The sequence below is a fragment of the Natrix helvetica genome (assembly GCF_964273705.1).
Source record: "Natrix helvetica genome assembly, chromosome: 1".
Classification (NCBI taxonomy): Eukaryota; Metazoa; Chordata; class Lepidosauria; order Squamata; family Natricidae; genus Natrix; species Natrix helvetica.
In genome coordinates, this window is record NC_138548.1 from 258,621,834 (window position 1) to 258,641,509 (window position 19,676).

The 19,676-nt window shown below is 40.8% G+C and overlaps 1 protein-coding gene across 1 annotated transcript in view; it reads right to left on the reverse strand.

Annotated features, from left to right (window-relative positions):
• The window catches only part of STXBP2 (syntaxin binding protein 2), a 55,810-nt gene extending 38,933 nt beyond the window's left edge, over positions 1–16,877 (reverse strand). Inside the window, exon 1 of the mRNA XM_081938804.1 lies at positions 16,574–16,877. Within this exon, the coding sequence (XP_081794930.1) occupies positions 16,574–16,610 (37 nt within the window). The 5' untranslated portion in view covers positions 16,611–16,877. The remainder of the gene's footprint in view (positions 1–16,573) is intronic.
• Positions 16,878–19,676: the final 2,799 nt, after the last annotated feature.

A 19,676-nucleotide genomic window follows, 5' to 3' on the forward strand; every position in this document is an offset into this window, starting at 1 on the left:
GTAGTCCAGGCGAGACGTCACTAGTGCATGGGTGACTGTGCGTAGGGCATCCCGGTCCAATAAGGGGCGCAATTGGCGCATCAGGCGAACCTGATGGAACGCCCCCCTTGCCACGGCTGTTACATGGTCATCCATGGACAGCCGGGCATCTAGGAGGACGCCCAAATTGCGCACCTGTTCCATGGGGGCCAGTTGCACGCCCCCGATGGCCAGAGATGGAAGCAACTGGTTGAACCGGGAGGCCGGAAGCCACAGCCACTCCGTCTTGGAAGGGTTGAGTTTTAGTCGGTTGCCATCCATCCAGACCCGTACGGCCTCCAAACACCGGGACATCATTTCAACGGCCTCATTGGGGTGGTTCGGGGTGGAAATGTATAGCTGAGTATCATCAGCATACAGATGATATCCCACCCCAAAACCACGGATGATCTCGCCCAGCGGTTTCATGTATGTGTTGAACAGGAGAGGCGAGAGCACCGATCCCTGTGGCACTCCACATGTGAGTGGCCTCCGGGTCGATCTCTGCTCCCCTGCCAACACACGTTGCGTCCGGTCAGAGAGGTAGGAGCCAAACCACCGTAAAACAGTGCCCCTGACTCCCAGCCCCTCTAGCCGGTGCAACAGGATACCATGGTCGATGGTATCGAACGCCGCCGAGAGATCTAATAGGACCAGGATAGAGGAACAACCCCTATCTCTGGCCCTCCAGAGATCATCAACCAATGCGACCAAGGCCGTCTCCGTGCTGTGCCCGGGTCGGAAGCCGGACTGGCGCGGGTCTAGATAATCATTTTCCTCCAGGTGACGTGGGAACTGTTGTGCCACCACACTCTCTACAACCTTCGCTAAAAAAGGAAGGTTGGAGACTGGACGATAATTGACTAGATCCGTTGGGTCCAGGGAAGGCTTCTTGAGCAGGGGCCTCACCACCGCCTCTTTCAAGGCGGCCGGTAGAAACCCCTCACCCAACGAAGCGTTCACTAGGCCCAGGAGCCAGTCGCGCGTAACCTCCCAGGATGCCAGTACAAGCCAGGAGGGACACGGGTCCAATAAACATGTGGTGGGTCGCAGACGTCCACGCAACCTGTCCAAATCCTCGATGGCAACCGAGTCAAACTCCTCCCAAAGCGGTCCCTCAAGACTCGCCACGGGCGTCTCAACTGGACTACTGAAAGGGGCCCATCCCATCCGGATTTGAGCGACTTTGTCCTGTAGATATTTCCCAAACTCCTCTGCTCTGCCCTGTAAAGGGGCTTCCCGCGGTCTCTCAAACAAGAGGGAGCGAGTCACCCGAAACAGGGCGGCAGGGCGGTTATCTGCGGACGCAATAAGAGCGGCGCAATATTGACGTTTGGCCGCTCTTAATGCCACAAGGTACGTCCTCAAGTAGGCTCGTGCCTGTGTTCGGTCAAATTCGGAACGGGAGGATCTCCAACGACTCTCTAGGCGTCTCTTGTGGCGTTTCATCACCCTTAGCTCCTCGGTGAACCAAGGGGCCAGGGTGGTTCGTCGCCGCAGGAGAGGCCACAAAGGCGCCACCCGGTCTAGGGCCCCGGTAGTCGCACTATTCCATGCGTCTACCAGGTCCTCCACTCGGGGGCGGGTCAGGTCCACAGGAGGTGGCCCAAGCTCCATCTGGAACCTATCTGGTTCCATCAGGCGCTTGGGGCGGAACCATCTAATACCTTCCGGTTCCGCCTCCCCGCAGCGGGGGGTAGCACCAGGGAAGTCAAGTCGGAGAAGTGAGTGATCTGACCATGACAGGGGAATAATAGCTGGATCCCCTATTCCCAGATCACTCATCCACTGGCCGGAGACAAAGACAAGGTCCAGCGTGTGGCCTCCCTCGTGAGTAGGGCCCTGAATTAACTGGGTCAGGTCCATGGCTGTCATGGAAGCCATGAACTCCCGAACCCCCTCAGACGCTTCTCCCATCGACGGCAGATTAAAATCCCCCATCACTAAAAGTTTGGGGGTCTCAACCGCCACCGATGAGATCAGCTCGAGGAGTTCAGGCAGGGCCGCTGATGTATAGCGAGGAGCCAGGTATACTATCAGCAGGCCCAACTGCCTCCCTGGGCCCCATCTCACGACAAGAGACTCACACCCGGATGTCTGTGGCACAGTGAACTCTCTCGGCTCCAAGTCTTCCCGGATAATCACTGCTACCCCACCGCCCCTTCCCTGGGCCCGAGGCTGGTGAAATGCTCGATAACCTGGCGGGCACATTTCCACGAAGGGTAAGCCTCCCTCGTGGCCCAACCAGGTCTCGGTTATTCCTGCGAGGTCCGGCTCCCCCTCCAAAATTAGATCGTGGATGAGGGGGGCCTTATTGACAACGGACCTCGCGTTGCATAACAGCAGCCTCAGGCCTCTATCATCTATCATCAAAATAAATCATCAAGTTATCACTTCCCAAATGTTAATTTTAGATTTATGATTGGATCAGCTCCAATACATAGAAGGGAAACAACTTTTTCTCTGAATCAGAGTGTCTTGAGATCCTCTTCATTATCATCTTCATTTATGTCTGCTTTGGGGAGAGATTTTAATTCTGGCTCCATCTTTGTTCTATATTTTACTTATAGGAATAGGGAACAAGGAATGCAGGGTTTTTTCCACATTTAAGGGCAGCATCCCTCTGTACACAGCCTAATTATGGCTGTCATAATGTACAAATATATTTTGGCTAGAAAGCAAGGAAGTCACAGTCTGTCAGAAACATTTTGAGTGCCTATGACTTTTACAAATGGATAGAAAAGCATTTTGTTCTTTAGGCTAAAAATACTACTTGTCCAAAATGTTCAACAATGATGAACATTTTGTTATAGGAACAAGTTGTACTGGAACTTGAACTCATTTATGCTTCTTTTTCATTCCCTTAACTTCAGCTATAATGGGATTGGAAACTCTTTTTTCCAACTTTCCATTAGTCCCAATTTAGCATTTCACATGAATTCTAAATGGTCAATTTTGTTGAAAAACAACCATCTTCCTATCTTGGAATATGAATCTCTGGGTCATATAATTTGATAGGACAGGGGACACACAAGTCACAGAAGCCCACTGGGTGATTTGGGGGTTTTCCCCCTTCCCCTCTTTTTCTCTTTCTCTCCAGCTGAACCTCCCTCACAGGATGGTGGAGGTGAAATTGGGGAAGGAAGTTCTATATTCACCACCTTAAGCTCCTGGAGGAAAGGAACTCTAGGAAATCTATCAAATGTCAATAAAAGAAAAACTAAGAGCTAGCAAATGGACATAAAAACACTTGATTCTGAAATGTAGCCTTCAGCCAAATATAAATTGTATGAAGCATAACAGTTGTCTTATTATGTTGTGAGAATTATAGTAACTAAATCCTGCTATAGGATAGGGTCATTTTATCCTGGCGTGCTGGGAATGGAATCAGAGCAGAAACTAAATCTGAGTTGATTTCATTTGCAACATTAGATATAGTTAATAGACAATTAGTTTCTAATAATATATTTAATTGTTTTTCCACTTCCATCACATTAAAATTTACAATTTCTGAACAATATTTGGAGGGGTCTGGGACTAAATCCTGCATGCAGCTTTAGGCTGTACATCTTTACTTTACAGTTTATTATATCAATGCAGGTAAATGTCATTTAGATTAGATATTTTTAGAATGATTTTATTTTGCCTTTAATACTTTTAGAAACAACTCAAGATGGCGAACATACCTAATATTCCTTCCTATTATTTTCTTGCAACAATGACCATGTGATGAGAGTTGGGCAGAGAGAGAATATATAGCCCAAAGTCACCCAGCCAGCTTTCATGCCTAAGGTGAAACTAGAACTCAGTTTTCAAGTTTCTAGCCTGGTGTCTTTATTTATTATTTATTTTATCAAATTTCTAAACCCCCCAACCCATCACATTTGCATGCCTCTGGGCAGTTTAGAAAAGAAGACTGAGTTCCCTACACTGTACTAAACATCAGCTAAAACTTTCAACCAGATGCAAATGGATATACATCAGTGGTGGGTTGCAGGCGGTACTCCCCGGTATGGGCGTACCGGTGCCTGTCCAGAGCACCGGATACTGTTCTAGTACGGTGCTCCGGAGGGCCCACCTGCCCGAGCTCCTTACCTGCATTTGAGCTCTTTGGCGCTTCCGCGCATGGTGTCTGCGCAACACTCCGCCGAGCAGCTGGAGCATTGTGGAGGCTCACGGAGGCGTCACAAGAGGTAAGGACGCATGTGTGCACTGAGCGCATTCATGTGGTGGATGCCGACCCTGTTGCACCAGGATCCGGAACCCACCACTGATATATATGTTGAACATGATGTTACAAAGAACAGAATGCAATATTTATCAAGTAACAGTGTGTGACTTCTAAACCAATGATTTCTGCTCAGTCTGATAAAGATAGTTTTCTTTCCTATTCATAGATATCCTTTGAACAGGTCGCATCTTAATGGTAATGAAAAGGATAATAAATGGCAGCCCTGAATTAAGGTTTTCATTACAATGGAAGATAAGACAGCAAACAAGGGACTAGGCGGAAAGCACTCTTCAGTTTGTGGGTGTTTTATGTTCCATCCTTCCTTTCTGTGGTCTAGAATTAAAATAAAGCTCTAGAAGAATTAAGGCTTAGTTCAAAGCCTTTATTGTCATTGTACATCATGTATACAACAAAATTAGCAGACATTAATTGGATATATTATTCTCACACTCTTTTCAAATTAGGGAACTCGAAGGACCAGATCAAACATGACTGAGGAGGTTTCTTTGAGTGCAGGTCATAGACCCGTGATGGTGAACCTATGGCACGCGTGCCAGAGGTGGCATGCAGAACCCTCTCTGTGGGCACGCGCACCAGCCACCCGGTCTTCGTGTGTGCTGGAGCATCGGAAACCTGAAGACCAGTTGGCTGGCACTGCGGGGTGTGCGAAGACCAGCTGGCCTGCAAGCATGTATGCGCTGGAAACCCAAAGGACAGGTGGTCAGTGTGTGCATGCACACTGGCCAGCTGGTCTTTGGGTTGCTGGCACTCCAGCACACACATGTTCCGGTTTGGGCACTCAGTGCCAAAAAGATTCGCCATCACTGTCATAGACCAATACTCCTTTGCTCCTCCTATTTTCTCCACAACAACCCTATCAGCTGAGTTGGGCTGATCGTATATAATTTTACAGGTTATTTAATCACTTTAAGACTGGGTCTGTTAAGTAAATGATTTTCTTAGATGGATATGACAGCATATCTCTATCTTTACATCGCCTCCAAAATTGGTTCATAATCTGGAAAGTACTAGAGTAGATTAGGGAAAAGATGGAGGGAGAAAGGAAAAATGATACGGACCAAAACATTTGGGGAAAAGGGATAATTATTCAAAATTTTGAAGTGGAGGAATAAAACAAGCCATTTTCCCAAAAAACACAACTGGAAATATTGTAGGTATAAATTGAGCTGCATTTATTTGGAAATTAGTTGCTAGACTTATTAAATGACAACCTGAAAGTTAACACCGGGGCTTTTAAAAACAAATCATAGCTTTTTTCCAAATGCCACTGTGGCACTTTTTGTATGCAATGTAATGAGAAAATGCAAAATTGTCATTAAATTAAAAAAATTTCTGGATTATAGCGGCAATATATTTCTATTTAGATGAAGACATAGATTGCAAAGGAGTTTACCACTGAATTGAATGCTTCTGCTGTCTTTTAGAATCCAAGAGAACCTGGATTCTCTTGTTACCTGAAGAAGCTTGGATGGACATAAAGTTTGCTCAGCCTCACTTCTTTTGGAAATTGCTTAATTGCTTTTAAGTTATTAGAAACCTTTGCAAGGGCACATTTTAGAGTACCTGGTCTGTTTCATTTAATCCTTAGCAAAAGAGATTTTGAATACAGGTTTGAGGATTTGAAAAATTCATTTATTTTGGAATAAACAGCAAAGGGGTGATTTAAACATAGATTTTGGAAAGTTACAAATGGACCAAAAGTCCAGATGGATTTGAAATAAGATTTTGCAATTAATTATAAAGCCTAATTATAAAGATTATAAATTCATTTATTTTGAATTCTAAAAAACCCAAGGATTTTAAAGGTTAAATGCTAGAGGAGACCAGAAGGAACTAAGATTACAATTAAAGGAGAACACAATTTGATTTACTAATACAGAATGGGGCAAAATATTTTTTTCATCTGATTATATTTTTATTTAATTTTAAAAAATATCTGCCATTATGACTATATTTCAAAGGGGTAATGGAAGAGGAATAGGTTTAACCAGACAAAATTGAGTCTGATTTGAATGTGGATTTAAAAATGACATCTAAAAGACTGATATAGAAAAAGATACTATACTGAATATGCAAGTGAAATTGGCTGTCTTAATAATTAAAAAGATATAGAAATGAAAACAAGTGACATGGCTAACTTTCCTTTAATATTTAATCCTTAGCAAAACAGTTTGAATACAGATTTGAGGATTTGAAAAATTCATTTATTTTGGAATAAACAGCAAAGGGGTGATTAAAACATAGATTTTGGAAATATCCATATGTATTTGAAATAAGATTTTGAAATTAATTATAAATCTTAATCATGTCTTATAAATGCTCCTGTTTTGAATTCTTTTTAAAAACAGATTTTGAAGGCTGAACACTAGAGAAAACCAGAAGGAACTATGATTACAATTAAAGAATACAATTTGATTTACTAATACAGAATGCAGCAAAATACTTCAACATCAGAGATATTAAAGGATTTTGTTTTACTTTTAAAAATCTCTGTCATTATAGATACCCTGTATTTAAAAGACATAATGGAAGAGAAACAAGTTTTACTGGACAAGACTGTGTTTGATTTGAATGTGGATTTAAAAATGACGTCTACAAGAATGATATGGGAAAAGATACTATACTGGTTATACAAGTAAAATTGGCTGATGTCTTAATAATGAAAAAGAATATAGAAATAGCAAACCAAACCAGTGATATGGCTAACTTTCCTATATTTGATTTACAAAAGAATCTTAAAATTCTGAAGGATTTTATGAGAAGGGACAAAAAAAAATACAAATCAAATTCTAGGACAGTATTTGAAGGGATTAAAGATCAAGATTAAAGATAAAGGGAAGGGATACAAGTTTATTTGATCAAGGCTAAAATACATATATTCACTGATTAGGACTGAATGAGGTTTGCTTAGAGATAGAAAATGAGATGTAGAAAGCAGAGATCATTTATTGTATTTTAAGAGAAAGTGATGTTACTAAAATGGTTATATTTGTTATGAAAGGGGAGATAATTTATATATTTTCTTTACTATATTCTTCTCTTTCTGCATATTTTTCTTTCTTTTCTGCATTTGTTCTGTCATTCCTTTTTACTGTGTATTAATTATCTTTTAAATCAAATATTCAATAAGATTATAAAAATGCTACAATATTAACTTCAAGGTATAGATACCTCCAATAACTTTTCAAAATTGTCCTCACATACAGATAAAACATGCAGAATATATTCAGGCATAATGCCTGGAACAGAAGATTAATAGGTTCTTTTCTTTCTCCATATTGAACTTGTGGTTGAAGGGGAATTATGCCCACATCCTGAAATTTTAGTATAAATCTTTTTCAGTCAAATGATGATAGGTTGATGAAAGAACCAAAGTGCAAAGAAAACTACTGTATTTTTTGGAGTATAGATGAACCCTTCCCCCATCCCTAAAAGAGGGTGAAAATTTGAGTGTGTCTTATACACCAAAGTAGCCCCGCCCACCCACCGGCCCCCACCCTTTGGCCTCTGCCTCCTTGAAATTTACTTCCTTGCAGTAAATGGAGAAAGTAGGGCTTGCGGAGGCAGCAATAGGCTATGGCAGCCATGGCAAACCTTTTTTGGCTCGCGTGCCATAAGTGGGGGAAGCGCAGGGGGGTCGTGTGCAGGCGTGCCACATACATAATGCAATGTGCGACCCCCATGTGCACATGCACACACTACAGGCGTGACCCCCCAGATTTTTGCATGCTTTTTTCGCTCAACCCAGGCTCCAGAGGCTTTATAGGAGCATGGGGAGGGTGAAAACAGCATTCCCTGCCCCCCCCGGAAGCTTCAGGGACTTTTAGGAGGCTTCCCTGAAGCCTCCGAAGCAGTCAAAACGACCCTCCGAACAAACCGGAAGTCCGTTCCCGAACTTTCGGTTTGCCCGTAGGGGCGGTTTTTTGTGCTCTGGAGGCTTCAGGGAGCTCATGAAGCCTCCGGAGGGCCTCCGGGGGGAGGCTCTTTTCGCCCCCCCCCGGCTCCTATAAAGCCTCTGGAGCCTGGGAGGCGAAAAATGGCTTTAAAAAAGGGTGAACTCAGCTGGCCAGCGCGCACATGCACTTGTGGCAATACCTGTAGCCTGAAACAGCTGATCATCGGGAGACCTGTGCTTAAACTGAAATTGAAAGGGAAACTTGCTGTTTGCTGCAACGAGGTTGCTGGGAGGCAGATTTTTTTTACCTGCAAGGGGGTAAGTCAATAACTATAAAAGCCTATAGAATGCTCAAATTATTAGACTTATTTTTTAATGACTGCTTTAAAATTGTTGTTCTAGACAACTTAACAAAATGAAGCAGCCTTTTAAAATAAATGCTTGATCTGAAGAGGCCCAGTACTATTGTATCTTCTTTTAAATAGCAGAGAATAATGTATACTTCCAGAAAGCCATATCAATTTTAACAGCATCTGTACAAGTATAATCTGAAATGTAACACCACAGTGTATATCTTCTGTACTATTTGCTGTTTGCTGTAAGGAGGCAAAGGCAGATTCCACCCCCTCTTGTTTTCCTCCCCAAAAGCTAGGTACGTCTAATACTTTAGAGCGTCTTATACTCTGAAAAATACGGTAATATGTTTTGTAATAAAATGTTATTTACTTAACAATACAAGTCATAGGAATCTGATCATGATACACAAAAAGGAAAAGAAAAACTACTCTGAAAGTACATGAGACACACTCCTTTTAATATAAAATAAATGCTTACTGTGCCTAATAATTTGCTAAATAGATTTATTTGTAAAAGACTAACAAGATTTCAGTCTTGTTTAAAATATCTTCACATTCAAAAGAAGTACATTTGCCTATTTTTTCAACTATTGTTTTAAAATGTCTCTAGGAGAATAGTAAAATATTCAACAATTTTATTTAAACTAATGCAATCTCATTTCATTCCTGAAGGAAATCAGATCATAGTTTGCACATCTCATAAGGTTGTAAACAATGTAAACAAACAATGCAACTGTGCATGTATCATTGGATTTTAGTTTGGGGTGTATCCAAAATCCACAAAATTGGAATATTCGTCTTTTGCTAACTGAAGATCTTGATCTGTATGGCCATTAACTGTAGAATAATGCCACAAGTGAAAAGACACTTTGGATTGTAGTAGTATTTACAATACTACCAATTAAAATCCAACTATTTATGATACATGAGTAGAATATTTATTTATTTATTCTTAAGTCTAGTATATCAGCAATGTACTAACCTTTCTCCTGTCTCAAAAACAGTCTCAAAATTTTCAGGGAATAATAATAATAGTAATAGTAGTAATAATAATAATAATAATAATAATAATAATAATAATAATAATAATAATAATAATAATAATGGTAATCGGCACACTGGGTGCTATTCCAAAAGCACTGGAATTACTGCACTGCTTGGATCTGCACGTATATTACGAAAATACGTTACGACGTCCTAGGCCCCTGGGTGGGGCCCGACTAGTAATCAATGCCAAATCCGGCGAAACAACTGGCCGCTGTGAAACAATCGTATAATAATAATAATAATAATAATAATAATAATAATAATAATAATAATAATAATAATAATAATAATAGACAAATGTGCAACAATGGCAACCAAGGCAGGCAAGGTCCTAGAAGATGATAGAATATAACTTGAGAATGAAGAAAGGATAACGGCAGTAAAACCAGAAGAAGGCTACAAGTACTTGGGGATTTTAGAGGCCTCTGACTTAATGCATAATAAAGTCAAGGAATTAACCTCAGCCAAGTACATTTGACGAATTCACAATATATTAAAAGTCCAAACTGAGTGGAGGAAACATCATAAAAGCCATAAATACCTGGGCTACACCTGTAATTCGATGCTCTGCAGGACTAATAGACTGGACCCAGATGGAGTTGGACAATTTGGACAGAAAAACAAGGAAGCTTATGACAATGAATCATGCTTTGCACTGTAAAAGTGATGTTGACCGATTGTATCTACCAAGAGCAGAAGGTGATCGAGGACTCCTACAAGTAAAGCAGACTGTGGAAGAAGAAAGACACAGCTTGAATGATTAGATCCAGAAAAATGAAGAACCAATGATTAAGGAAGTAAATAAAGAAGGCTTTTTGAAGACAACTAAGTTAAAAGCTGAATATAAGAAAGAAGTAGTTGAGAAGTGAGCTGAAAATTGGAAAAGCAAAGCTATGCATGGCCAATACTTGAAAAGTATTGAAGGCAAAGCTGACCAAAAACTAACTTGGAACTGGTTAAGATCAGGAGCACTGAAAAAAGAAACAGAAGACTTTATTTTGGCAGCTCAAGAACAAGCCTTAGCCACAAACTGCATGAAGGCAAAAATTCAATATGTTACTACCACCAACAGCAAATGTCGCCTCTGTAATGAGAAAGATGACAGTCGACCACTTGATCAGCGGGTGCAGCAAAATTTCACAAACTACTTACAATGCCATGACTGCATTGCTAAGATTATTCACTGGAAATTGTGCCAAAAGTTTGGATTTGAGTACAGCAAAAACCACTGGGACCATCAGGTTGAGAAGGTTTTAGAGAATGAGAAAGGCAAAATCTTGTGGGACTTCAGAATCCAAACTGATAGGCACTTGGCCTACAACACACCTGACATAACAATAATTGAAAAGAAAAAAGTATGGTTCATTGACATTGCAATACCTGGTGATACACAAATTGAAGATAAACAGCAAGAAAAATCACAAAATACCAGGACTTGCAAATTGAGGTTGAGCGACTGTGGAAAAAGAAATCATGTGTTGTCCCAATTGTAATTGGAGCCCTTGGAGCAATACCTAAAGGGCTACCTCACTATTTGAAAATTCTAAATGTACCTGACTTGAACATTCTGACTCTACAAAAAACCACCTTACTTGGAACAACTTATATCCTCCGACGTTACCTTAACAATTCCTAAGTCCTTGGTTAGGACTTGAGCTGGTAGGCTACCAACCAGCCCCAAAAGCTGTGAATCTCACCAAGATTAACCATATTAATAATAATAATAATAATAATAATAATAATAATAATAATAATAATAATAATAATAATAATAATAATAATAATGTGGGACTTTCGAATACAGATGGATCGTCATTTGGAACACAACATGCCAGATATCACAGTTGTAGAGGGCTGAAGCGTACAGTTTATTGATAACGCTGTATAAAGAGATGCCACAGTCGAAGAAAAAGAACTAGAAAAAAATCACGAAATACCGTGACCTGGCCATTGAAACTACACGGCTATGGATGAAACATGTAACAGTGAGACCCATTGTCATCGGGGCACTTGGCACCATGCCCAAGAATTTTACAAGATACATCAACAAATTGCAGCTTCCTGCAATAACACCAGCAGAACTGCAAAAAACTGCGCTACTCGGAACATCTTATATTTTAAGAAGGTAGTTGGTTGATACCTAGAACGCTGGCAGCAAACCGTATCAACCATTAGCACCAGTCATTGGTATTTGTAATGCATTTTTGAATGTTCAGTTGGCTGAGTTTTATGTTTAATGAATAAAGTAAATAATAATAATAATAATAACAACAACAACAACAGCAGAACTGCAAAACACTGTGCTACTCAGAACATAGTACATCTTAAGAAGATACTTGGTCGATTACTAGGATGCTGGCAGCAACCAATATCAACCATCAGCACTAGTCAATATATCATTGTGACACATTTTTAAATGTTCAGTCAACTATCATTTTAATGAATAAAAGAAATAATAACAATAACAACAATAATAATTGAATAGTATTATTGAATTGAAGATAAGCAGCAAGAAAAAATATCAAAGTACCGGGACTTGCAAATTGAAGTTGAGTGATTGTAGAAAAAGAAATCATGTGTTGTCCCGATTGTAATTGGAGCCCTTGGAGCAATACCTAAATGGCTATCTCGCTTTTTGGAAATTCTAAATTTATCGGACTTGAACGTTCTGATTCTACAAAAAACCACCCTACTTGGAACAGCTTATATCCTCCAACGTTACCTTAACAGTTCCTAGGTCCTTGGTTAGGACGTGAGCTGTTGAACCACCAACCAGCCCTAAAGGCTGTGAATCTCACGAAAGATTAAATAATAATAATAATAATTTTGAAAGCAAATATGCAAAAATGGAAAACAGTTCTAACAACAAATGGGGAGAACATTGGTGAAGTCAACATCAGACGAGGAATCTTCCAGGGGGAGTCACTTTCACCATTACTGTTCAACATTGCATTAATTCCACTGACAATAATCCTATGAAACACAAAACTGGGATACCAAACCTCAAGGCAACATGGCAAGATAAACCATCTACTATACATGGATGACTTAAAAAATGTATGCAAAAAGCCCCACTGAACTTAAATCAATACTCAACACAGTTCAACTGTTCAGCAGTGACATCAAAATGAACTTTGGGTGTGAAAAATGTGCTATATTATCCATGCGGCAAGGAAAAATGGAAAAAACAGAAGGAATAAAACTGGGAAATGGAAATATAGTGAAAGCATTAGCAAAGGATGATGGTTACTAGTACCTAGGCATATTGGAAGCAGATAACATCTTGAATGGAAAAGTCAGAGTCAACGCAAAAAGGATACATTTGTTTGTTTTGTTTGTTTTTATTGGATTTATATGCCGCCCTTCTCCCAAAGGACTCAGGGCGGCGTACAACATTAAAAAACACGCATCCCAAAAGTTAAAAAAAATATTAAATACATATCCAAGAAAAACAAACCGAATTTAAAAGACAATACATTTAAAATAAGTTAAAATTAACAGGCCAGGCCGGCTTGCTGGAAAAGCCAACTTTTTAGGGCGTGTCAGAAGGACCGGAGGTCAGGGATTATGCAAAGCTCCGGGGGCAGCTCATTCCAGAGGGAAGGTGCTCCCACAGAGAAGGCTCTCCCCCTGGGGGTCACCAGCCGACACTGTCTGGCCAACGGCACCATGAGAGTCCGTCGGCATCAGGAGGGTCCACAAAATATTACAATCAAAGCTGAATGCTGGAAACATAATTAAAGCCATTAATACATGGGCAGTTCCAGTGATACACTACTCAGCTGGAATCATCAACTGGACTCTGGCTGAACTGGAAAACGTAGACGGGAAAACACGCAAATTTTTGAATATGTACCACGCTTTACATCTACGAAGTGACATCGACAGGTTGTACCTGCCAAGAAAAATAGGGAGTAGGGGGCTATTGCAAATCCATCAAACTGTAGAAGAAGAAAAACGAAGTTTGAATGATTATGTGAACCAAAGTACAGAAAAATTGCTGCAGGCTGTGAAAATGGAGAAGAGCATAAAAACAACAGAAACAAAGGCAGAATATAAGGAAAAACAGCTGGATGACAGATTAAATAGATGGAAAACCAAAGCTTTCCATGGACAGCACTTGAAAAACATTGAAGGAAAATGTGATGACAACTTGACATGGCTTAAGATGGGAACTGTCAAGAAAGAAACGGAAGGTTTAATATTGGCTGCTCAAGAACAAGCACTATAAACAAATGCCATGAAAGCGAAGATACAAAAATCCACTGACAACCCAAACTGCCAACTTTGCAATAACTAAGTCGAAACTGTTTCACATTTAATACGTGAATGCAGCAAAATTGCACAAACTGATTACAAAGCTAGACATGACCGAGTTGCTAAATTAATTCACTGGTCATATATGATTTACCTGTATCCAGAAAGTCATGGGAACATAAAGTGGGAAAAGTTATCGAAAATGAGAAGGTGAAGATCTTGGGGACTTTCGAATACAAACGGATCGTCATTTGGAGCACAACACGCAAGATATCATGGTTGTAGAGGGCCGAAGTGTACAGTTTATTGATATCGCTGTTCCTGGAGATGCCAGTAGAAGAAAAAGAACTAGAAAAAATCATGAAATATCGCGACTTGGCCATCGAAACTACATGGCTATGGATGAAGCATGTAACAGTGATACCCATTGTCATCGGGGCACTTGGCACCATGTCCAAGAATTTTACAAGATACATCCACAAATTGCAGCTTCCTGCAATAACACCAGTGGAACAGCAAAAAACTGTGCTACTTGGAACATCTTATATCTTAAGAAGGTAGTTGGTTGATACCTAGGATGCTGGCAGCAAACTGTATCAACCATTAGCACCAGCCACTGGTATTTGTAATGCATTTTTGAATGTTCAGTTGGCTGAGTTTCATGTTTAATGAATAAGTATATAATACTAATAATAATGTTTTTTTCTATCAGACATTTTACATTTACAATAAACTTACCGAATAGCTATATAATATATGATATGGCCATAGAGTATAACCTTTTTTATCTGCAGAAATTAAATTTGATTTCCCTTTTCTAGTCCTTTGGGAATAGATAATAGAGTACTAAAATTCAAAAACTCTGGAATGCAAGCATTACTTTAATTAAATTACCAGAATTAAATAATTTTCCAACATTTTATTCTTTTACCCCAACCTTTATATCTGTGATTGGTTGGATATTTTATGATGGTGAAGGGGAGGCCATTTTGTTTCAACTATACCAGAAGTGAGGAGTTAAAATGAGCTCAGTCAGTACAACTAGATAGATCACATCAATGATCATCAAAACATGAATAAGTATTTAACATTAATCAATTCCTACTACAATGTTTTAATTCTGTTTTACCTAGCCTAGTACCCTCCCTATGTGTTGGAATAACAATCTCAAACACAATCTCAAAAATTATATATTTCATCAGTATATTTTGGAAACACCAGGTTGGTTTAATCAATACTTTTCCTAGTTCAAGTAAAGAAATTGAGCAAAAATACCATTACTAAGTTTCGGGATTTATTGCAGAGCAAAAAGTACTGGGTCTTATCAGGAAGATAAAAATCAAGAGGTTTTAGGGCTTGAGGCTGTACTAGGCAGGTGCTAAATAACTTCATAAGGCAACAAAGATGTACAAGTTTCAAGGGCATTTATTTTAAGTAACCAAGAAAGGTTCAAAGCTGTACATGCTGCTTACTGATAGTGGCCTACAACTGCACTTGCAATTGTAGGCCATTATCAGTGATACATTGAAATTAAATATTTAACTATGAAATAGTTTACTAAGAAATGAATTCCCAAACATGAAGACATGTTTATAAGCTTATGAAGATAAAGAACCAGTTTTGTGAAGTGGTTAAGGCACCAAGCTAAAAAGCAGGAGGCTATGAGTTCAAGTCACGCCTTAACCATGAACGCCAAGTGGGTGACTTTGGGCCACTTCCTCTCTCTTAGCCCAACCCTTTACCTCACAGGGCTGTTGTTGTGGGGGAAATAAGAGGAAGGCATGTTGGATATGGAACCCTTGGGGATACAAATAAAATTTACTTAGAAGAGGAACAATTCAAGCCTCCACTTTTAAACCTGAGTTGGAAGAACGGTATTCTGTCTCATTTTAAAATTACCCTTTGTCAAACAAATCACAATGCCCTAGTTCAAGTATGTTAAGCTATGAGTGATGGTTCCCCAAACATGCTAAGTCGATAAAAACTATATCATGGCTTAATGTTGTGCATGACTCAAATTTAGTGAGGGGGGAAAAACCGTGAATTTTCGACTGTTTAAACATGATGATGATGTACTTTTTAATAAAACCTTAGCATCTGGCAGTTTAAGGAGAATACAAATTTAGATTTACTACGGAGTGTAGAGGATAAATTACACTGACATAAAGACAAGATTTAGGACAGGGGGGGAAAACCAGCATGATACCCTAAAATATGTCAGCAATGAAATCTGGTGCTACTTCTGTGGGAAAAAAACAAATTAAGGACGCATTAAGACAAAAATTAAGGCTTTATATAAGGAGTGGAGTCTTCTCCATGATTAGTGATTGCAAATATGTTGACGGTTTAGTTAAGGCAGAATAGACTGCTGTGCGAGGAGGCGAAGAATGTAAGAAGCAGCAGGAAGAACGAAGAAACGTAAGCAACAACGATCGCCAGAATTGAGGAAGTCCTCTCTCTATATTCGGACCTCAGTGGGGCATGAGAAACGGGTGAGGAGGAGGCGGCGACTGAATTGTCAGCCCGCCCTTCCTCTCCCCCCACTTCCCCAATAAGCCTACTCCTATCAGAGAAGCCCCTGTTGCTACCAAAAGCGTAGGACAAATAAACCCCGGGAAAACTCGCGGGAAAAAGCGACGTGGAACGAAAGGCGCTACTCGCGCTCCCCCCGTCTCGAGAAAGCTACCATTCCTCACAGCCACGAACCCCGCATGTGTTAAGCGACCCACATGGCCCGTTCACACTCACTCTCGCCAACGACCGCCTTCAGCCCGGTCGGCGCCATGTCCCACCCAGTCCCTCTTTGGGTCCTGGTGCTGTTGCTGCTGCTGCTCCGCCGGAGGCTTACACTTCCGCGTCTTCAGGCGGGAGGAGCCGACCTCGAACCTCGCCACTTCTCAGCCCGGCCCGCGGGGACACACCCCTCACGTGCAGCAGGGCGCTCCGGGGCTCCCGCGTTGGCGCGGCGGACCGGATGTGGGAGCCCGCGTAGGCGCGGAATGGGCCGCTTCCTGCGGGTTGTACCTGCCACTGAGTGTCAACCGGGTGCGTAGCTCTTGGCGCTGCAGCTAATCGCCCAAGAGAAGCAGCCTTTTCACAAGCAGGGCGCGCTTATGAAAAGGGCGGAGGTGATAAATACAAGGCAGCGACAGGCGATAGATAAAAGAAACCAGCCAGTACTGAATAGGAGCTCCGATCGGTGCTTTCTTCGATTTGTTCCATAGCATTTCGGAACGAAATTTCCTCTTTCTCACTTTAATGTTAATGTTCCGGTTTAGCTTTATTGTGCTTTAATTTTTTTTTAGTTTGATCTTTTTGAATAAAATAAAAAAATTGGGGGGAAAATAACTTTTCTCTTTCTCTCTTTAATTGGATCGAGATGTCATTGGTTTCGGGTTGTGGAAACTCTGCAAAGTAAGGAAGGTTTTGAAGGGAAAAAATAGTTTGATAGCAAGATGCGAGTTGTAAAATAAAGAAGGGTTGGGTTAGATGGAGAGAGACAATCTAGGGCCACAGAATCAAAAGAGGGTCCTGCTAACCTATTATGAATTCCCTGGAAAGCCATATGATTTAAGACTTTACCCAGGAACAGTCAAGAGGCCAAAATCAAAGCAATGTTGGTCAGCCCAACACTGGATTTATTTTACCTAACACAATTTGAGCCAATAATAGGGCTGAGATAGGAAACAGCAGTTCAACACTTTATTTCTAAGCAGAATTAAAGGGAAGTATGATGTCTTCCCTTGATGCTTGATCACTTGTTCCTAATTTATGAAAGATATGGCAAATTTAGGCTAACATCCCATATAAGTATAAGGAGGGCACTTAATTAGCTAAGCTTTTCAACCTCTGATTTTTTAAAATGATGACCTTTTTACCCCTGTATCTATGCCTGGACATTCTTGATCAATTCTTGACCACAGTTTAATATTACCTTTCCTTGCTGTAATGGACCCACTTGCAGAATTCTTCAGGCCAGCTGCAAAAGGCCAGCTAGACTAACACTTCTATAACCGTGTAGAAAGTTAGTACCCACCCCTCTTCTAGAAAAATGAAATATTCTAGGAAATATTAAAAAGGCAGACACCTCCCTGGATGAGAAAAGGAGAAACATGCTCTTGGAAAGCAGCTCCCACCTTTGTTAATAGCCCCAGAAAACTGGGCCACCTTATCTACAAGATGAAAGACCTTCAGCTCCAGGCGATAGGATTAGCCCTCAGTCAAGATCCAAACCAGGACAAAGCCATTAAGCCATAATAGGAATTGCCCAAAGCCCCTTCATTACGTCACCCAGCAAGATTCAACCAAGCCTGGGACTCAAGACAACCTACAAAGTTACCCCTGCATGACCCAATGGGAGTCGACAACCAATCTGAATACATTTCTTTCACAGGAACAGGAAGCAAGTTCAAAGCCCAAGAGAGGGTATACATTTATCTCTCTCTCTCACCCATGTGCTTGATTGCCCAGGACCTCAAACGATGTAGTCTTATCTACTATTAAACCATTTTTCCAAGCAATCTCCATGTTTCCAGTGTCTTTTTCCCCATTTGGAACTGAACCCAGATGGATATTTCTTCCAACAACTGAAATGTTTATGGTCAGCCTCTAGCTTCTTCTGGTGTCAAAGTAGGTGTTAGCTAACTGTTGATTCTAACAATGGCTACATCAAACAAAAGCATGGAGAAACGGATTAAAATGGACTAGCTTTGGTTGAAGCTACTTTATGGCTCATTTATAAAAGAGCCCTTTAATAGTTTGCTAATAAAATAATAGGCCAGGCCTCAGCCAACCCTGAAAACAAATCCTGGAATTCTGAAAAAGAAGAGAATATTTTTTCTTCCTTGAGGCCTGGAAAGGATGGAGAAAAAGTGCAACCAAAATGATGAGAAGAGTGCTAGAATCCAACTCTTGGGGATTTTTAGGACATTTCAGACAGCCATTCCAGGATTAGCATGGTGCTCCTGTACTCTGCTTGTTCTTCTCAGTGGAGCTAATTAAAGCCTAACTCAGCTGTGCAGATGTAAGTTCATGGTACCTATCCTGAGGTGAATAGTTTTAATTAGTTTTTTTTCTTTGTCTCACCTCATCTTCTGGCCTCTGGGCTTCTTCCTCCTCATGAAGGTTAAATGCCACACTATCATTGCACACTATCATTGGTTGAATGCCAGTTTTTGCTTTCCAGCTGAAATCGGAAATCAGCTGGAGGGAATGACAGACAGCTCTTGTAGTTTTTAGTGTGCTCATCCTCATGTTCCACTAAGCATGTATGAAATACCTTGCACAGAAGACATATCTGCTTGTACATCACCTGGCTATTTGTAAAGTCAGCTTAGATCCACCATATCTCTACAGATTTTAATGAAGTGCTTCCTTTTCCAAATCAACAGTGTTAGTGATAATGTGGTTAGGAGCTGGAATCTTAGCTCTCATTGGCCTCTGAAGGATCCCCTTCTGATGAAGGTGTAATGGCTTCTATGACCATTTTGGCTTGGACCCCTGAGAAAGAAGAACTAGAGGAGACATGATAGCAGTGTTCCAATATATCAGGGGTTGCCACAAAGAAGAGGGAGTCAAACTATTCTCCAAGGCACCTGAGGGTAGAACAAGAAGCAATGGATAAACTAATCAAGGAGAGAAGCAACTTAGAACTGAGGAGACATTTCCTGACAGTTAGAACAATTAATCAGTGGAACAGTTTGCCTCCAGAAGCTGTGAATGCTCCAACACTGGAAGTCTTTAAGAAGATGTTCGATAGCCATTTGTCTGAAATGGTATAGGGTTTCCTGCCTAGGCAGGGGGTTGGACTAGAAGACCTCCAAGGTCCCTTCCAACTCTACTATTGTATTGT